The sequence below is a fragment of the Portunus trituberculatus genome, chromosome 31 (genome assembly GCF_017591435.1).
Source record: "Portunus trituberculatus isolate SZX2019 chromosome 31, ASM1759143v1, whole genome shotgun sequence".
Lineage (NCBI taxonomy): Eukaryota > Metazoa > Arthropoda > Malacostraca > Decapoda > Portunidae > Portunus > Portunus trituberculatus.
This window is the reverse complement of record NC_059285.1, coordinates 11,993,480-12,011,899: the sequence shown is the minus strand read 5'-3', so window position 1 is coordinate 12,011,899 and position 18,420 is coordinate 11,993,480. Positions and strand designations below refer to the sequence as shown.

Here is an 18,420-nt window from a genome sequence, read left to right as displayed (position 1 = left end):
GAGACCTTCCCTTTAGCTTGAAATTTTGCTTTACATTCATTAATCACTAGTACCATTTGGACACACAACACTGCCAGTTGTGACAAAGCAACCTGGAAAATCCTGGGTGTGGGGCATTGGGGGAGTATGTCATCAGCATAGATGAGGACCTGGATGCCCTGCAGAAAGGAACAGCACGCAATTTTGTCCATTAAAACATTGAAAAGCATTGGACTAAGGACTCCACCCTGTGGTGTTCCAAGCTCAAAAACTTCCTCAGAGGAGACTGCACCTTGAAACCAAACCTGTGCTGTTCTATTGTACAAATAGTCCCTGATCCATCCTAATAATCTACCTTTGACACCTTTGAGAATGAGTTCCTCCATAATAACATCTTTGTTGGCCCTGTCAAAGGCACCCTTGAGATCAACGAAAGCTCTGCAGGTAGCATCCTTATTTATAAGACACTCAACAAAACAATGACTTGTAGAGTGACCTTTTAGGAAGCCATGTACATTGCCAGAGAGTACGTGGCCCACCTTGTATATAAGCCTGTTCAATATTATCCGTTCCTACACATATAGAACAGCTATGGTGGGCGTTATCGAGAGAGAGAGAGAGAGAGAGAGAGAGAGAGAGAGAGAGAGAGATAGTAGGAAAGAAAAGACCACCAGCTTACGAGTAACAGTCAGGCCCATGAATTCAAGCTCAGCGATTCCTAGAACGAAACATGGTGGACTTCTAATATGCTGTTCTGGAGGCGCTCCACATTGTGGCGCCTCTCCATAAGAATGTATATTTCTTTATTGACAGTCAGGCTGCATTGTACGCCCTTCAATCCACCTTCCCCATGGACTGTGACCTAGTTAATAAGTGTCTTGATCTCATCCACGCCCTTGAAGGTGCTGGTGCCACGGTCCATTTCATCTGGATACCCTCTCATGTGGGTATCCCGCTAAATGAAAAAGCAGACCACCTTGCTCAGTGTGCCCTACAAGATGACACAGTGAACCCTGGCACTGAGTACACTCTGGGTTATGTTAAAAGTAGCATTAAGGACTTTGTACAAAGTAGCATTAGTGATCAGTTGGAGCTTTGTTGCCATAGGGGCAGTAGCACTAGTCTTCACTATGCACGTGTCTCCCAGAGCTGTGCTTACACCTACGGGAGACATACTGCATCACATGACAGGGTGGCAATGAGGCTCAGATTAGGCTATAAATACTTTTGGGAAGTCAGTGCTTCTCCTGGTGTGTGTTGTGTGCTGTGTGCTGCACCAAGGGGACACACTCTGCGTCACTATATCGTGGAATGTCCTCTCATTGCTAAATTTAGGCCACAAGGTCAGCATGACTTGTACAGCCTCATTGACCATCTCATAGACTCTGCCACCCTCAAGGAAATACTCAGGGAATATCCTCAGTTTGATCCCAGACTGTAGGATGTCTTAGGCAATAAGGTGTGCAATATGTGTATTTATTTATTGAAATACTTGTATTCTTGCTGTGTATACTGTCCAGAGTTATTTTTGTGATACTTTAACCTAAAGTCCTTGCCCGGGGGGTGGGTGGCAAGGCCCATCCTCCTCCTCTGTTGTAATTATTTATTAATTCAACAATAAATGTATCAATCAATCAATCAATTAGTTGGTGTGTTGATCTTGACTCTGACTCTGGTAGAGGTCCAATTACATATCATTTACTGCGTCTGGAGATGGTGTAATCTTGGAAGCTACTAAACTCCGGAGGAAAGATGGGAACATAAAATAACCTTGAGCGTTCGCGTGACTACTCTAGTAGCCTTTCCTTAAAAAAATGCCGTTTCTTCATTATCAAACATATGCATACGGCAGAAAAATATTGAATAATTAATTATATTAGTAAAAAAATGACCAGGATAAGATGATAACACTGAAAACATCATTGTTAGTCCTGAAGAAATATTAAAGTGAGGGCGGCGGGGCGGCGGCAGACAAACAGCGCTATCGCACTAGTGTTGTGCAGTTGTGGGAGGAACAACAGCATCAGTACTGGCCGCGCAGGGAAGACCACTGACGGACATCTCGCCACACTCTTCCGCTTTGACACACGTGAGCAACCTTCCAGAGTGACCAGTTGACATTTGCAGAGGGTCAGACGTGGCGTGAGTGGGCAGAAAGGTTACGTGATAGGCGGCGGCGGCGATGATGGTAGGGGTGGACAGAATGGGCCAGCTTTGTTAACCAGTACTTTTTTGTGTGTACCCAGCATTGAAACACTGAATATTTCTGACAATACTCCGGTGCTTCTTGTCTCAAGCTACTCTTCAGTGTATAGAAATGGGGTTGTAGTGAGAGGAGGAGCTAAGGACAGATACACTAGCAGACAAGGTTACTGGGTACTACTATTTCACCATACTAAAAAGTTGTATTGCTTGTTTGCCATTGTGTAGGACGTATAGTGAGAAATCTGCTGTGTGGTGTATTGGGTGTCGGATCTGGCCGTAATAGTTATTAGTAAGCAAGGCAAGTGTGTAGTGTCATGTGTGCGCGGACAAGCGTTTCAGTTTGTCAGTGTGAGGGATAAAGTTGCGTTGAGGCGCGGTGTTGATAAAGCAGTGAGCACTGAGGACTAGCATGAGCGGTAATTTTCAATACACCTGTTAGAGACACGTGGTCCAGTGATTCAAGTAGTGAACGAAAGTGTTGGCTGTGGTAAGTGAAAGCAAAGATTGGCATTGATTAGAGAGGACCAGTGCCAAGGAGTAAATGTGGCCAGGAGTAGGAGGGGGGTGGTGAGTATGCATTATGTAATCGCTCTTGGGCACTACAGGCGTGGCTGGCGGCGGTAGTGAGTATTGCGCGAGGCTCACTCCTGTGTAATTAAGTCAATTTCTGTAATGTATCTCTTGTCAAACATTGTAATTTTATATATAGTTTTTAAAGGTTTTCTTTTAGAAATAATATTTGACACTGAAATGTGATACTTGTGGTATTAATCAGGAATACAGCTGTTGGTACTACTAGTATTTTTTTACCTTCAGTTAAGTCAATTACATAACAATTACAGTTTTCAAGAATAGGTTGGACAATATTTAGAATAATTCACCACAAAGATTAACTATCATTAAAATCATATTCTTATATATGCTGTTATGAAATGTAATTTTTTTTTTTATACACAATTTTACTTGTTCTACCATGTTATGAAATATTTGCAAAAAGAAGTGGCTCTTATTTGATTCTTTTAAGGACAAATTATAACTAAACAATATTCTTATATTAGCTTCATGTATGCACTGCAAGTGTTATGTATTTCTGTATTTGGATGTATAGGTGAGCTAGTGCAAATTATTTCAGTACTACAAGACAGAAGTAGCTGTCATGGTAGGATTTGTTGTGTTAGACATTGGTGATACTTGTGTCTAGAGGAGGAGACTACAAATCAAATGTTTCCCATTACTATGATGTTGCATTTGTGGGGACAATGTTGTTGATATGTTGCTTCCTTTCTGCAGAAGTCAAGATGCCTACTACTATAGCAGTGGTCTTTGATAACCCATCGGGAGTCTTCTTCACTGGCCAGAACATCACCGGTGATGTCAGGGTGACTTGTGATAAACCCAAGAAGTGCAGAGGTCAGTCTGTCTGTTTGTCGTCCAACATGTGTTGTCTTACTTTGAGTGTAAAGGTTGACTTTTGACATTTTTTATCTATTTGCATGGAAGTGGAATGATCTTTCACCACAGAGGTGAGTTAGTCTGATTGTTGTTCAGCATGTGTTGTCTTACTTTGAGTGTAAAGGTTAACTTTTGACATTTTTAATCTATGTGTATGGAATTGGAATGATCTTTCACTATAGCTTACTTAGCGATGCATTATATGTTAAAGTACAGGGGCCGCTGTGGTACAGTGGAACCATGCGTGCTTTGGAGTCCGAAAGGTTTCCAAGCGCACGGGTTCGAATCCTGTCCATGGTCTGAGCGTAGGTTGGGCTTCCTCACTCAGGGCAACGGTTTCCTAGTGGGTGGGCTTTGAGATAAGAGGTACCCCAAAAAGCCCCTTTCCCAGAAATTCCCGTGAAAAGCCCACATGGTATAAATAAAAAAAAAAGAAAAAAAAGTGGGTTCACATGTGCCAATTTGCTACTAAAATTGAAAGTCACTAGAAGTATTGACTGAGCCCTTCTAGTCAGAACACGTCACACATAGCGATTGGAAAGTATTGACTTGTTGGCAGCTTGGTGGGAAGTGAAAATAAACGAACAGCTACCCGCCAAGATGTCTTTCTCCAGTGACAATGCTGAAGCAGTAGTTGCTCTTCTTTTGGCATACTGGAAGAGTCAACAGAAAAGAAAATGCCCGTGGATATTTCCCTGGCTATCAAATTAAATCCTGGCAAATCGTCAGTTTTCACCTCCGACAACACCCTGCATTGAGGAAAGCAGTTCATGGAGAGTGGCAGTTATTTCATCGAATGACGATTTAGGTAAACTTTTTTCTTCTTCTTCTTCTTCTTCTTCTGTAGCTATAATTAATTTGTGGGGTCCCAGATGTGTTCTTTACCCTCACCAACTCGAACATCTTCTCTACATCTGGAGACCACATTTTCATAGATTACTCTGTGACGTCACAATGTAAATAAAGTTGCAAATCAACTGAACAAGACCAACGTGTTGGTCTTGTTTTGCAACTGGTTTTTCCAGTTGCTAGGCACCAACATTCAGTTGGAAACTGAACCAACTTGCAATTTCAGTTGCAAATTGGCACATGTGAACCCGCCTTTATCCTAGAAATTGCCTCTAAATGCAGGTTTTCCAGGTTGGCTCATGTCTCCAAGCTTGTTGGGAAATAGGGGAGTTATGGTGTGTTTCTAATGATTGATTTAACTCCATTTAATATATATTTGTCTGATTGTCTTGTATTTTTTTCTGGCAGGTATTGAGGTGGAGTTCAAGGGATATGCAAAGGTTCACTGGACTGAGAGGAAAACCACGGGAACAGGGAATGACCGTAAGACAGAGACCCACCACTATACCAGCCAAGAGAAATACTATGATATGAACTACTGGATGTGGGGCAACGGTGGGTGACTCACTGACCAGTGAACTGGCTGGATGGCTGATATTTAGGGTGGAGCAACCAGTGGAGGCGTGTCCATTCTCGGGAAGTCTGGAAGGGTGCACTGTCTTCTGATTTTCTCCTGTTCCGTACCTTTCAAGTCTTTCCAAAGGGGAGTATCAGATCAGTTTTTCCCCCTTTTGGTCTCTAATTTTTCTTTTACTACCATGCTTTTTTTTCCCTTATATGTTTGCAGTTTTTTTTGCCAGTGCTTTCAAAGTTAAGAAAGAAGGTTCTTTAATTAAGATACTTGAGAATTTGTTTTTGTGTGTGAGATGAACACTTTATTCTTTATAAACCAGATGGCTCATTAGGTATTTAAAATGAGACAAACATTTGATAGTGTGGTTGGCTGGGTTCTTGGTGCCATGGTAGTGACACCTCAGCTTTATGTAAATGTTACATGCCAGAGGTGGTTGCTACATCCTGAATGCTCACTATATTACAGTGCTTTGTGATCTTCTCATTATTAATTTATTTTTATCCATGTACTTGAATATTTTTTTTAGACATTTTGCTGTTAATCTTTTGAGTTATATATTTGATAAGATTGTTATTCAGCCACACACCAGCTTATATAGATCATCTCAACAGTAGTTGTACTTTTTTTTACTTTATTATAGTTTCACTATTCTTTCAGTGACTTGTTGCTTCACCTCATTTTTCTTCTATTTTACCTCCTTTCATGTGAAAATAGGCATATATATATATATATATATATATATATATATATATATATATATATATATATATATATATATATATATATATATATATATATATATATATATATATATATATATATATATATATATATATATATATAACTCATAATCAATCTAAAATGTGTCAGTTTTAATCCAGAAAGAATGAGCAACATTTAACCCTAGTAGAATTCCTGACAGCAGAGTGTAATGGAATCCTGTTCATCCTGCAGGCAAAGATTCATATGAGCTTCCCCCTGGCCAGCATGTCTTTCGCTTTGCCTTCCTTTTACCCACTGGCATCCCCTCATCATTTGAGTCACATGTGGGGAAGATCCGCCACCAATGCAAGGCCAAGATGGACATCCCGTGGAAGATTGATAAGTCTTGCACTCGACCGTATTCTGTCAACACTCTTTTGGACCTTAATACCAATCCCCAAGCACGTGTGTGTGTGTGTGTGTGTGTGTGTGTGTTTACCTATTTGTGTATTACAGGGCTTTCTGTGTCCTGTCTCCTTGTCCACTCCTGTCATATCTCTTTCATCTGATTGACACACACCGCGTCAACGACATCACTGCTCAGTTTATTCCACTTATCAATACTACGATGCGGGAAACTGTATTTTCTCATGTCATTTAGACAGATGTCTTTTATTAATTTTTTTCCATGTCCCCAGAGATGATTACTTGTGGTCACCTTTATCAACTCTGTCCAATATGTTAATCTTGTTCACCAATTTATACATAGTTATCATGTCTCCTCTTGTTCTTCTCTCTTCTAATGTGGTCAGCCCCAGTTTCCTCAGTCTTTCCTCATAGTCTAACTCCCTGAGTCCTGGTACCATCCTTGTTGCCAGCCTCTGTACCCTTTCCACCTTCTTCACATTTTTCTTCATATGCAGTGACCAGACACAAGCTGCATATTCTAACTGGGGGTCTTATTAAGGTACATAATGTCATCTTCATCATTCCTTCATCTAGGTAGTGGAATGCAAAGCCAATATTTTGAAGCATGTTATATGTTTTCCCAAATATCTTGTTAATGTGTTTCTCCGGTGACAAAGTGTTTTGCACAGTTACTCCTAAGTCTTTCTCCTCATTGGTCTCTTTAATTTTCTCATCACCCAGCCTGTAATTCCTGTTTGGTCTGTATCTACTTCTTCCCATTTTCATAACATGGCTCTTGTCTATATTGAATTCCATCTGCTACTCTTTACTCCACTCGTATATTTTATCAAGATCTTCCTGTAACTTGTTACAATCTTCCACATTCTTTACTCTCCTCATAATTTTAGTATCGTCTGCAAACATGTTCATGTAACTGTCAATTCCTACTGGCATATCATTAACATAAATCAAAAACATGATGGGACCAATCACTGACCCTTGTGGAACTCCACTGGTTACCTTCTTCCACTTGGACTTCCTTCCTCTCACCACTGTTTTCATTTCTCTTCCCACTAAGTGATTTTCCATCCATTTTGTTAGTTTATCATTTACTCCTCCAATCTTCTTTAGTTTCCACATCAGTCTATTGTGTGGTACTTTATCAAAGGCCTTTCTCAAGTCCAGGTAGATAGCATCCACCAATCCCTCTCTATGTTGTTGTATGTCAGTCACTCTTGAATAAAAACATAATAAATTGGATACGCACGATCTTCCTTTTCTGAAACCAAATTCTCTTTCACTCAGAATGTTTTCACTTTCTAGATACTCACTCCACTTAGCTTTAATTACTTCTTCACATACCTTGCACAATATACTAGTCAACGATACTGGTCTATAATTTAGCGGTTCCATTCTACTACCATTCTTATATATAGGCACAATGTCAGCTCTTTTCCACTCTTTCGGGACTATTCCTGTTCGTATGGAGGTTTCCACAATATCAAATACGGGTTCAACAATTGATCCTTACATTCTTTTAGCAACCTCCCAGATATGCCATCAGGCCCCATTGATTTATTAATATCCAAATTGCTTATAATTTTCCTTACATCTTCCTTAGTAACCATGATGTCCTGCATTTGCTTTATTTCCGTAGGCCTTTCTCCTATAAAATGCTCCTCCTTTGTAAACACTTTGCAAAAGTTGTCGTTCAAAATTTCAGCTATATCTCTAGCATCCTCATATACTTCTTCCCCATTTTTTTACCTTTTCTATTGCCTCCCTTATATTTAGTTTTCCATTTATGAATTTGTAAAACATTTTAGGGTCACTATCACAGTTTTCCACCACCCTCTGTTCATATTCCTTTTGTGCTGTTCTCCTTACTTCAACATATCTATTCCTTGCTGTTTTGTAAACTTCTCTTGATAATACATCACTGTTTTTCTTAAGTTTCTTCCATGCCTTTTCTTTGTTTGCTTCTTCACAATTTCTATTAAACCACTGTTTATTTTGTAAAGTCCTCTTTCTATGATATGGCACAAACTTTTTCACAGCAGAGTTATATAAATCCATAAATTTATCGTATTTCAATTGCATATCCCTTTTCTGGTATACCACGGACCAGTCAATTTCATTAAAGAACTCCCTTATATGGTTATAATTTGCCTTAATATAATTTAATTTTTCCTCCCTGCGTTCCACAATCTTATTCGTGCTTAATTCTGTATCCAGCTCAAAGCTTAGGACATCATGATTGCTTTTCCCCAAGGGACATTCATGTTCAATTTCCTCTTTTAGAGAGATGCCCCTGGTAAATACCAAATCCAACCTTGCTGCAACATCTTGTCCCCTGCACCTTGTTGGTGATCTCAACCACTGTGTCATCAAGTTATTTGTTGCTACATTTAACAATTCCTCTGCCCACTCACCACCGTTCACCCCACCGTTCACCACTTCGTAGTCCTCCCACACTATTTCTTTACAATTAAAGTCCCTGACTATCATCACTCTATCCTTTCTGATGAGTTCTTGCTTCATTCTGTCTAGAGTAGTTCTCATCACCATTTGATACTGTTCATATTCCCAAGCACTGGTTCTGGGTGGTATGTATACTGTTATAATATTAATGTATGCCCTCTTACCATCTGTTATAAGCATGTGTGTGTGTGTGTGTGTGTTTGATGGATGAGCTAGAGAAATTTGATTCTCAAGGTTTTCCTTTCTTTGGTTTTTCACTCTATGCCATTATGGTGATGGAAAGTTGTAGCAATTTGTCTAAATGAGAGGTTGTCAAACTTTATTGTGTAGTGGCACATTAATGGTATATCTTTGACTGTGAGGGTGCACCAACTCTACAACCTACCCAGGGAAATTATACATTGCACTTGGTGGATGGTTGTGGCACTCTTCTGCACTATGGCACACAGTTTGAGAATCACTCAGCTAAGTTGTGGGCTAATGAGTAAATGAAAGTATTAGTCTATTACCAAAAAAAAGTGAAAAAATGGAGAAGGCTTTGAATGTTTGATGCTTCCTTATACTAATGCATCTTATCCTCCTCCCTTCAGCTGCCCATCAGTTACACCGATGAAAAGTACCTGTGCTGTTTCTGCTGCCGCAGTGGCCCCATGTCAATAGTGCTGCGCATTGACCGTTCTGGCTTTGTGCCTGGCGAGAAGATGTTAATCAATGCTGAGTGTACAAACATGACAGGGAATGAAGTCAACCACACCAAAGCCAAGATTGAACAGTGTGTGTGTGTGTGTGTGTGTGTGTGTGTGTGTGTATGTGTGTATTTACCTAGTTGTAGTTTTACAGGGCCTGGGCTTTATGCTCGTGTGGCCCCGTCTCCATATCTACACTTATCCAATCTTACTTTAAAAGATGCACACTCGTTGCAGACACTACTTCTTCATCTAAACTGTTCCACGTCTCAATACATCTCTGCGGGAAACTATATTTTTTAATATCTCTCAGACATCTTCCTTTTCTCAGCTTTTTACCATGCGATCTTGTGCTTCGGATGTCATATTCTTCTCTCAGGATCAGTTTCTCATTATCCACTTGGTCCATTCCGTTGATCAATTTATAAACTTGTATCAGGTCTCCTCTCTCCCTTCTTTGTTCCAGGGTTGGTAGATCCATAGCCTTTAGTCTCTCCTCATATTTCATCCCTTCAAATTCTGGAACCATTCTTGTAGCTATTTTTTGTAGCCTCTCCAATTTCCTTATGTGTTTCTTTTTATGAGGGATCCACACTACTCCACACACTTACTCCAATATTCCTTAGCAAATTATATGTTTCTCTAAAAATTCTATCAATATGGCTTACTGGTTGATTGTTTTCTTCCATCGTCACTCCTAAGTCCTTTTCCTTTTTGACTTTCTCCAGTTCTACTCCATCTCCCATCTTATAGATTCCCAGAGGTCGTCTTTCACTCTTTCCCATTTCCATGACATGGCTTTGGTTCACATTGAATTCCATTTCCCACTTCTTACTCCATTCCCAGATCTTATTGAGGTCTTCTTGCAGTATTTCACAATCCTCCTTTTGCTTTATAACTCTTCACAGTTTCGTATCGTCCGCAAACAGATTTATGTAGCTGTTCACTCCTTCTGGCTTGTCGTTAATATAAATGAGGAAAAGTATTGGTGCCAATACTGACCCCTGTGGCACTCCGCTTTCTACTGCTCTCCACTTTGACTTCATATCTTTTAACTACCGTCCTTATTTTTCTCCCCCTCAAATAATTTTCTATCCATCTCGATGTGCTTCCTTTTAAGCCACCCTTCTCCTCTAACTTCCACAGTAATCTTGTATGTGGCACTTTGTCAAACGCCTTTTTTAAATCCAAATAAATACAGTCAACCCATCCCTCCCTCTCTTGTACTCTATCAACTATTCTAGAATAGAAACTCAATAAATTAGTAACACAAGACCGTCTTTTTCTAAAACCAAATTGGCTATTTGATATTAATTTGTTGTCTTCAAGGAATTCGATCCATTGTTTCTTTCTTATTCTTTCACACATCTTGCATATTACACTAGTTAGTGATACCGGTCTGTAATTTAAAGGTTCTTCTTTCCTTCCTCTCTTATATATGGGAACCACCTCAGCTTTTTTCCATTCTACTGGTACTGTTCCATTTTCTATTGAGCATTTTATGATGTTGTATATAGGACTTGCTAGTTCTTCCCTACATTCTTTCAGTATTCTGCCTGAGACTTCATCTGGTCCCATTGCCTTCTCTTCATCCATTTCCTTCATTAACTCTTTTATTTCAAGCTTGGTTACTTTAATCTCTTTCATATAGATTGTCTTTCTATTACTCTGTGGCCTCTCAAATTTGGATTCCTTAGTAAAGACCTCCTGGAATTTTTTATTTAATAGTTCTGCCATACTTTTTGGGTCTTCCACCATCTCGTTCTCTCCTTTTAACCTTTCTATTGTTTCTTTTTGCCTAATTTTTCCATTTATGAATCTATAGAACAATTTTGGTTGCTCCTTACATTTTTTTACAATGTCTTTTTCGAAGTTCTTTTCCTCTTCCTTCCTCACCTTTACATATTCATTTCTCTCTGCTTTGAAGTTTTCCTTATTTGCTGGATTCCTATTTCTCCTCCACCTTTTCCATGCTCTATCTCTTTTCTCCTTTGCCTTGGCACACCTTGCATTAAACCAATCTTTCTTTCCTTCTACTTTAGGTCTATATTTTGGGACATATTCCCTGACTCCTGTTTTGTATATTTCCAAAAATAAGTTATATTTGTCTTGCATTGTCTCTGAGTTTTCCATCTCCTCCCAGTCTACGTTTTTAAAATAGTTCTTGAGATTTTCAATATCAGCCTTTCTGTAATTTAATCGGTCTCCTTTGTATGAATCATCTCTATCTTCCTTTCCCTCTTCTATATCTATTTCTAATATCGCATGGTCACTCTTTCCCAATGGGCACTTATATCCTATATCATCATTCATTTGTATACCCCTTGTAAAAACTAGGTCCAATCTTGCCGGCTCGTCGTTTCCTCTGAATCTTGTGCATTCCTTTACTCTCTGGTCCATCATATTGTCTATCATTAAGTTCAAGAATCGTTCTCCCCAGGCTTCTTCCCCCATACCACTTTCATAATTTTCCCAGTCCACTTCTTTACAGTTGAAATCTCCTACTAATATCACTTTTCTCCTTTCTTTAACGATTCTTGTTAGACTCCTTATTGTGTCATCTATCATGTCTTTATATTCTTGATTGGTCCATGAATTTGTTTTTGGTGGCACATATGTTACAATGATTGTTATCTCTTTTTTATTAATATGCATCTTAATATACACTACTTCTACTTTTCCTTCCTCACATTCCATTTCATTTATCACTATCTCCTTCCTTAACATAATCATGACTCCTCCTCCTCCTTTACCCACTCTGTCTCTTCTCCATACATTATACCTATTATCCAAGTCTATTTTGATTGCCTTATTTAGTTTTGTTTCAGTCAGGCATACAATATCTGGATTTTCTTTATGTAATCTCTTAATTCTAGTTTACTTGATAAAACCCCGTCTATGTTCGTATACATCATTTTTAGTCTTTTGCCTTTATCATTTTTAGTTAAACTTGTTCCACTTTTTTCTCTTCCTTCTCGTTTATATACCATTTCCTTATCCTGTCTCCTAGAATTCTCCACAAAAATGCCTTCTTCTCCTCTTCTGACCTTTCATTACTCTTTTCCCTTACTGCTGCTGCCAGTTCATTGTATCTCTTCCTTTCTTCTTCATTTCTATTTTTCTTTATATAGATATCCTTGCAGCCTTCTGTTTCTCTAAGTTTTGTTGTTCTATATATTATTTCTTCTGTTGCTGCTTGTGATTTTAGTAGTATTTTAATTGGTCTCATTTTTCCTTCTTGATATGGTCCCATTCTGTTTATTTCTTCTACTTCCTCTTCCAAGTTCTGCCTATCTTCGTCGTTTAGATTCTTCAGTAGGTCTTTGACTGATTTTATTTCTTGTTTTTCTCTTTTTGGTCTATATTTTATATTTTTTTCTTTTATTCCAAATATGACTACACACTTCTTTTTTTCTGCAATTTCTCTAACTAAATTTTCTTTTGTCTTGAGGACTCCTATCATTTTGCTTGTCATATTTTCTTTTTTTAAGTTGTTCTTGAATCCCCTCCTGAAAATCAGCCTTATCTTTCTTATCTTGGACTCCATGCTTGTACTTTTTTTTTAATCACGTTCTGTATTCTTTCCTCTTCCTTGTTTACTAGATCTTTCAGCTTCTCTTTTTCATTCTTGGCTTTACCGAGTCCTTCTTCCATCTGCTTTTTGTAGTTAGCTACTTCCTTTTTTAGTTTTTCGTTCTTCCACTTTTTTTTTATCCTTTCTCTCAGTTTTATAAACTCTTTATCCTGTTCTGCATTCACTTTCATTTCCATCTTCTCCTTTATCAATTTATCTAGTTTATATTCAATATTTAACACTCTTTTTAGTAGTGAAGTAGTCGTCATATCGAAACCTTCGAATACACGCTCACCCTCACCAGCATAGTCATCATCAGCTTTCCTTCCTTCTCTAATCTCATGTCTGTATTTTGATGGAATCTCTTTTTCACTCATCTTTCCTTAATAATTGATTGCATGAAGAAAAATGAGTCCACACTACCTGCCCAGGCCACTGTAAAAACTGTACAACCGGTATGTAGTGAGGATCAGCTGATTGTCGGAACGGCGCCAGTGTGTGTGTGTGTGTGTGTGTGTGTGTGTGTGTATTTACCTAGTTGTATTTACCTAGTTGTAGTTTTACAGGGCCTGGGCTTTATGCTCGTGTGGTCCTGTCTCCATATCTACACTTATCTAATTTTTCTCTAAAACTATGTACACTCTTTGCTGACACCACTTCCTCACTCAAACTGTTCAAAGTCTCAACACATCTTTGCGGGAAACTAGATTTTTTAACATCTCTCAGACATCGTCCCTTCCTTAGTTTCTTACTATGTGATCTTGTGCTTCTAAAGTCATATTCTTCTCTCAGGATCAGTTTCTCATTATCCACTTCATCCATTCTGTTAATCAATTTATAAACTTGTATCAGATCCCCTCTCTCTCTTCTCTGCCCCAAGGTTGGTAGATCCATAGCCTTTAGTCTCTCCTCATATGTCATCCCTTTAAATTCTGGAACCATTCTTGTAGCCATTTTTTGTAGTCTCTCTAATTTTCTTATGTGTTTCTTTTATGGGGAGTCCACACAACTCCTGCATATTCCAATCTAGGTCTTATTTTAGTACTTATCAATTTCTTCATCATTTCCTTGTCCATATAGTGAAATGATGCTACAATATTCCTTAGCAAATTATACGTCTCTCTGAAAATTCTATCAATATGGCTTACCGGTTGATTATTTTCTTCCATTGTCACTCCCAAGTCCTTTTCCTTTTTTACTTTTTCTAGTTCTACTCCATCTTCCATCTTATAGATTCCCACTGGTCGTCTTTCACTTTTTCCCATTTCCATGACATGACTTTTGTCCACATTGAATTCCATTTCCCATTTTTTGCTCCATTTCCAGATCTTGTTTAAGTCTTCCTGTAGTATTTCACAATCCTCTTTTTGTTTAATGACTCTTCACAGTTTCGCATCATCCGCAAACAGATTTATGTAGCTGTTCACTCCCTCTGGCATGTCATTTATATATACGAGAAAAAGTATTGGCGCTAATACTGACCCATGTGGCACTTCGCTGTCTACTGTTCTCCACTTGGACTTCATATCTTTAACTATCGTCCTTATTTCTCTCCCCCTTAAGTAATTCTTCATCCATCTCAATGTGCTTCCTTTTAATCCACCCTTCTCCTCTAACTTCCATAGTAATCTTTCATGTGGCACTTTATCAAATGCCTTTTTTTTAGATCTAAATAAATACAGTCAACCCATCCCTCTCTCTCTTGTACTTTATCAGCTATTCTAGAGTAGAAACTCAATAAATTTGTTACACATTACCGACCTTTTCTAAAACCAAATTGGCTATTTGATAATATTTTGTTGTCTTCAAGAAACTCAATCCATTGCTTCTTTATTACTTTTTCACACATCTTGCATATTACACTAGTTAGTGATACCGGTCTGTAATTTAAAGGTTCTTCCTTCCTTCCACTCATATATATGGGAACCACCTCAGCTCTTTTCCACTCCACTGGCACTGTTCCATTTTCAATTGAGCATTTTATGATGATGTATATTGGACTTGCTAGTTCTTCCCTACATTCTTTCAGTATTCTGCCTGAGACTTCATCCGGTCCCATTGCCTTTTCCTCATCTAGTTCTGTCATTAACTTTTTTATTTCAAGCTTGGTTACTTTAATCTCTCATATAGACAGTCTCTCTATTACCCTGCGGTCTTTCAAATTTGGATTCCTTAGTAAAGACCTCATGAAATTTACTATTTAACAGTTCTGCCATGCTTTTTGGGTCTTCCACCATTCCGTTTTCTCCTTTTAACCTTTCTATAGTTTCTTTTTGTCTTATTTTTCCATTTATGAATTTGTAGAACAATTTTAGTTGTTCCTTACATTTTTCGACTATGTGTGTGTGTATGTATGTATGTATGTATGTATGTATGTGTATTTACCTAGTTGTATATTACAGGGTTTAAGCGGGGGTCATAGTGACCTGTCTCCATAACTACTTTTATCCAACTTTTCCCAAATTTGTGCACACTTTCTGCTGCTACAATCTCTTCACTCAGTCCATTTCAGATGTTCACTATCCTATGGGGGAAAACAACTTTTTAATGTCCCTCAGACACTGACTTTTCATGCTCCTGGAGTGTCCTCTTGTTTGATTATCTCCAGCCTCTATCAGTGATACCAGGTCTTGTCTATCTATCTTTTCTGTACGGTTTACTAACATATACATTGTTATTAGATCTCCTCTTTCCTATCTATCCATCCAAGTTGGTAGTTCCATTTTCTCAGTCATTCCTTTTCATTATAATCTCTTCTCCCATTTTGTATTCCTACATAGGTCTTTATTACTTTTACCCATTTCCATTACATGGCATTTCCTGGTATTGAATTTTAATTTCCACTTTTGGTTCCATTCCCAGATCTTGTCAATATCTCTCTGCAATTCCATACAGTCACCAATGTTTCTTATTACTCTCAAAAGATTTGCATCATCTGTAAATAAATTTATGTAGCTACTCAAATCCTCTTGTATATTGTTGATATATACTTAGAACATAATTGGTGCCACCACCGAACCCTGTGGTATGCCACTAGTAACTGTGCTCCAGCTTGATGAGATATCTCTTATCATCGTCCTCATTTCCCTATCTGTTAAGTAGTCTGTCATCCTATTTAAGATATTCACTTGTATTCCTCCAATGTGTTCAATTTTCCATAGGAGTCTTCTATGTGGCACTCTGTCAAAAGCCTTCTTAATATGATATCTAAAATACAGTGTCAACCCACCCATCTTTCCCTTGTATTTCATATATTATTCTTGTATAAAAGTTTAGTAATTTTTTTTATGCATGATCTACCTTTTCTGAAATCAGATTGGGACCTATTAATGATTTAATTTCCCTCCAGATATTCTATTAATTTTTCTTTAATAACAATTTTACAGGTCTTTCCCACAATAGTTAGTGACACTGCTGTATAATTTAGGGACTGTCTTTTATTCCTCCTTTTGTATATTGGGACTATATTTGCTCTTTTCCATTTCCTTGGTACCTTCCCTTCCATTAGAGAGCTGTTGATCACATTCCAAATTGGTTCCATCAGTTGTTCTCTACATTCTCTCAGTGTCCATCTTGGCACTCCATCTGGCCCCATTGCCTTTCTTACATCCACCTTTTTAAGTAATTTGCAGTTTTCTTTTTATCCACCACAGTGTTTTTTTCTTAGTCCTTCTTGTGTCGCTTGGTTGTTTTGTTCTATGAAATCTCCCTCTTCATTAAATTTAAAGCTCTCATTTATACGTTAACTAGTTTCTTACCTTGCTTCATATATCCTATTTCCTTTAATTAACTTGGTGATGGTTTCTTCGTCTGTCATTTTTCCATTTATATGCTTATTAGAAAGCTTAGGTTCCTCTTCACATCTCTTCACAATATTCTTTCCAAAATTTCTCTCCTCCTCCCTTCTTATTCTAATGTGTTTGTTTCATGTCTCTTTGTACTGCTTCTTATTCACTATTTTGTTGCTTCCATAATTTTTTCCAACCTGCATCCTTACACTTTTTAGCTTTTGCATATATAGCATTACTGTTGAACCTTGATAACTCGGACGCTGATAACTCGGATTTTGTGACTCTGACCACCCTGGGGACTAAAGTCCGAATTGAATTGCCTGCGGAGTTTTTTTTTTTTTTTTTTTTTTTTTTCTCTCTCCTCCTCTTGACATTATCAAAATTCTAATTCCAACAAAAAATTGCATTTTTGTTGTAGTTTGAAGTGATACCAAACAAAAGTAGATTAGAGTTTATACCAATTTTGTGAACATTTTTGAAGTATAAAAAACACTTTTCAACATATTTGCTCCGAAAGATTTTTCATAATTTCATCCTTGTTTTGTTATTTGTATTCATCTGATTGACATGAAATTTTCACACATGATTGTGTATACACAATAGTGACTTCCTGGAGCATGATAAGATGATCAGGCATCAGATCTCCACTTCAATAGGTAATATTTACTATTACTGAGGGTTGGGAAGGCACCATCAGCAGCATCATGGCAATCTGCTGTTTTACTACTGAACTGGACACTCTCTGAGTCATTATTAGTGTGTTGAAGTGAGATAATGATACAGTGAAGTATTTATTACTCATCTGGTCCAGGGAGGTGGTGGCGTAGTGGATAAGGTGGTGAGCGTGGGATCGGGCAGACGTCCACGCGTAGGTTCGAATCCCACCACGTACAGCCTTAAAACACTTTGCCATTTGTCGAGTGGTTTAAATACCTACATGTCACCATGATACCCAGGTTCTAGGTGGTTACACTCAAGATGAGCTTGGGTGGTGATATGGGCCCTAATATGGGTACCACTATAAATAAAATTGCCTGCACCACTAATGGGCGGAAGCTGAACAGCGCTTCCCATACACTCTTCAAGTGTGCCTACAGGCGCTATAGGCCTTACCGTAAAAAAAAAAAAAAAAAAAAAAAAAATAAAATAAAAAAATAAAAAAAAATTATACCTCTGCCTCAACATAATCTTTTGTAGCTAATAGTGTTATTGTGAGAATTATGTGATATATAGTTGTGATGATGAAGTTAGTGAGAAAAAACAGTGTTTGAAAAGATAATAGCAGTCTTATGATGTAGAGAGATGGTGGAGAAGGGCGGGAGTGAATTTGGAGATAACACAAGTGACAGAGGGGAGACGAGGATTCAAGGTCCAGATGTCTCCCAGTGATAGGTTTGTTTGTTTGTTTTTTGTTTTCTTCTCTTCTTGAAGTTTCTGATTTTAATCCTCATCAATTTATGTAAGGAGTTATTTCTGATGCCTGGACATGTACTGTGTAGGGCAAGAGTCAGGCTATGATGCAACTGCAGGAGACATTTAAAAATGCCTTCCTGGTGGGAAGGGTATTTAATTATCATAAAATAAACTACACCATCTGGTCTGAAGGTTTCGGAGAGACAAATGTAATTCCGGAATTTTAAATCCCCCCAAAATTAAATAAGGAAATCCAGCACCATTTTTTATTTATTTATTTATTTATTTATTTATTTATTTTTTAGT

General features: G+C 38.0%; 1 protein-coding gene across 8 annotated transcripts in view; it reads left to right on the top strand.

The window, feature by feature from the left end:
- The first annotated feature begins 1,901 nt into the window (after positions 1-1,901).
- The window catches only part of LOC123511423 (arrestin domain-containing protein 3-like), a 49,641-nt gene continuing 33,122 nt past the window's right edge, over positions 1,902-18,420 (top strand). For 3 of the 8 annotated variants that reach the window (XM_045267289.1, XM_045267296.1, XM_045267297.1), the window contains exons 1-5: positions 2,579-2,600; positions 3,475-3,594; positions 4,894-5,040; positions 6,014-6,228; positions 9,241-9,420. In XM_045267289.1, coding sequence (XP_045123224.1) covers positions 2,594-2,600; positions 3,475-3,594; positions 4,894-5,040; positions 6,014-6,228; positions 9,241-9,420 — 669 coding nt within the window. In that variant the 5' untranslated portion in view covers positions 2,579-2,593. Of the gene's footprint in view, positions 2,069-2,148; positions 2,168-2,520; positions 2,672-2,788; positions 2,808-3,474; positions 3,595-4,893; positions 5,041-6,013; positions 6,229-9,240; positions 9,424-18,420 lie in introns of those variants that run through there. The other 5 variants (XM_045267291.1, XM_045267295.1, XM_045267292.1 and 2 more) reach the window with 5 other exon arrangements.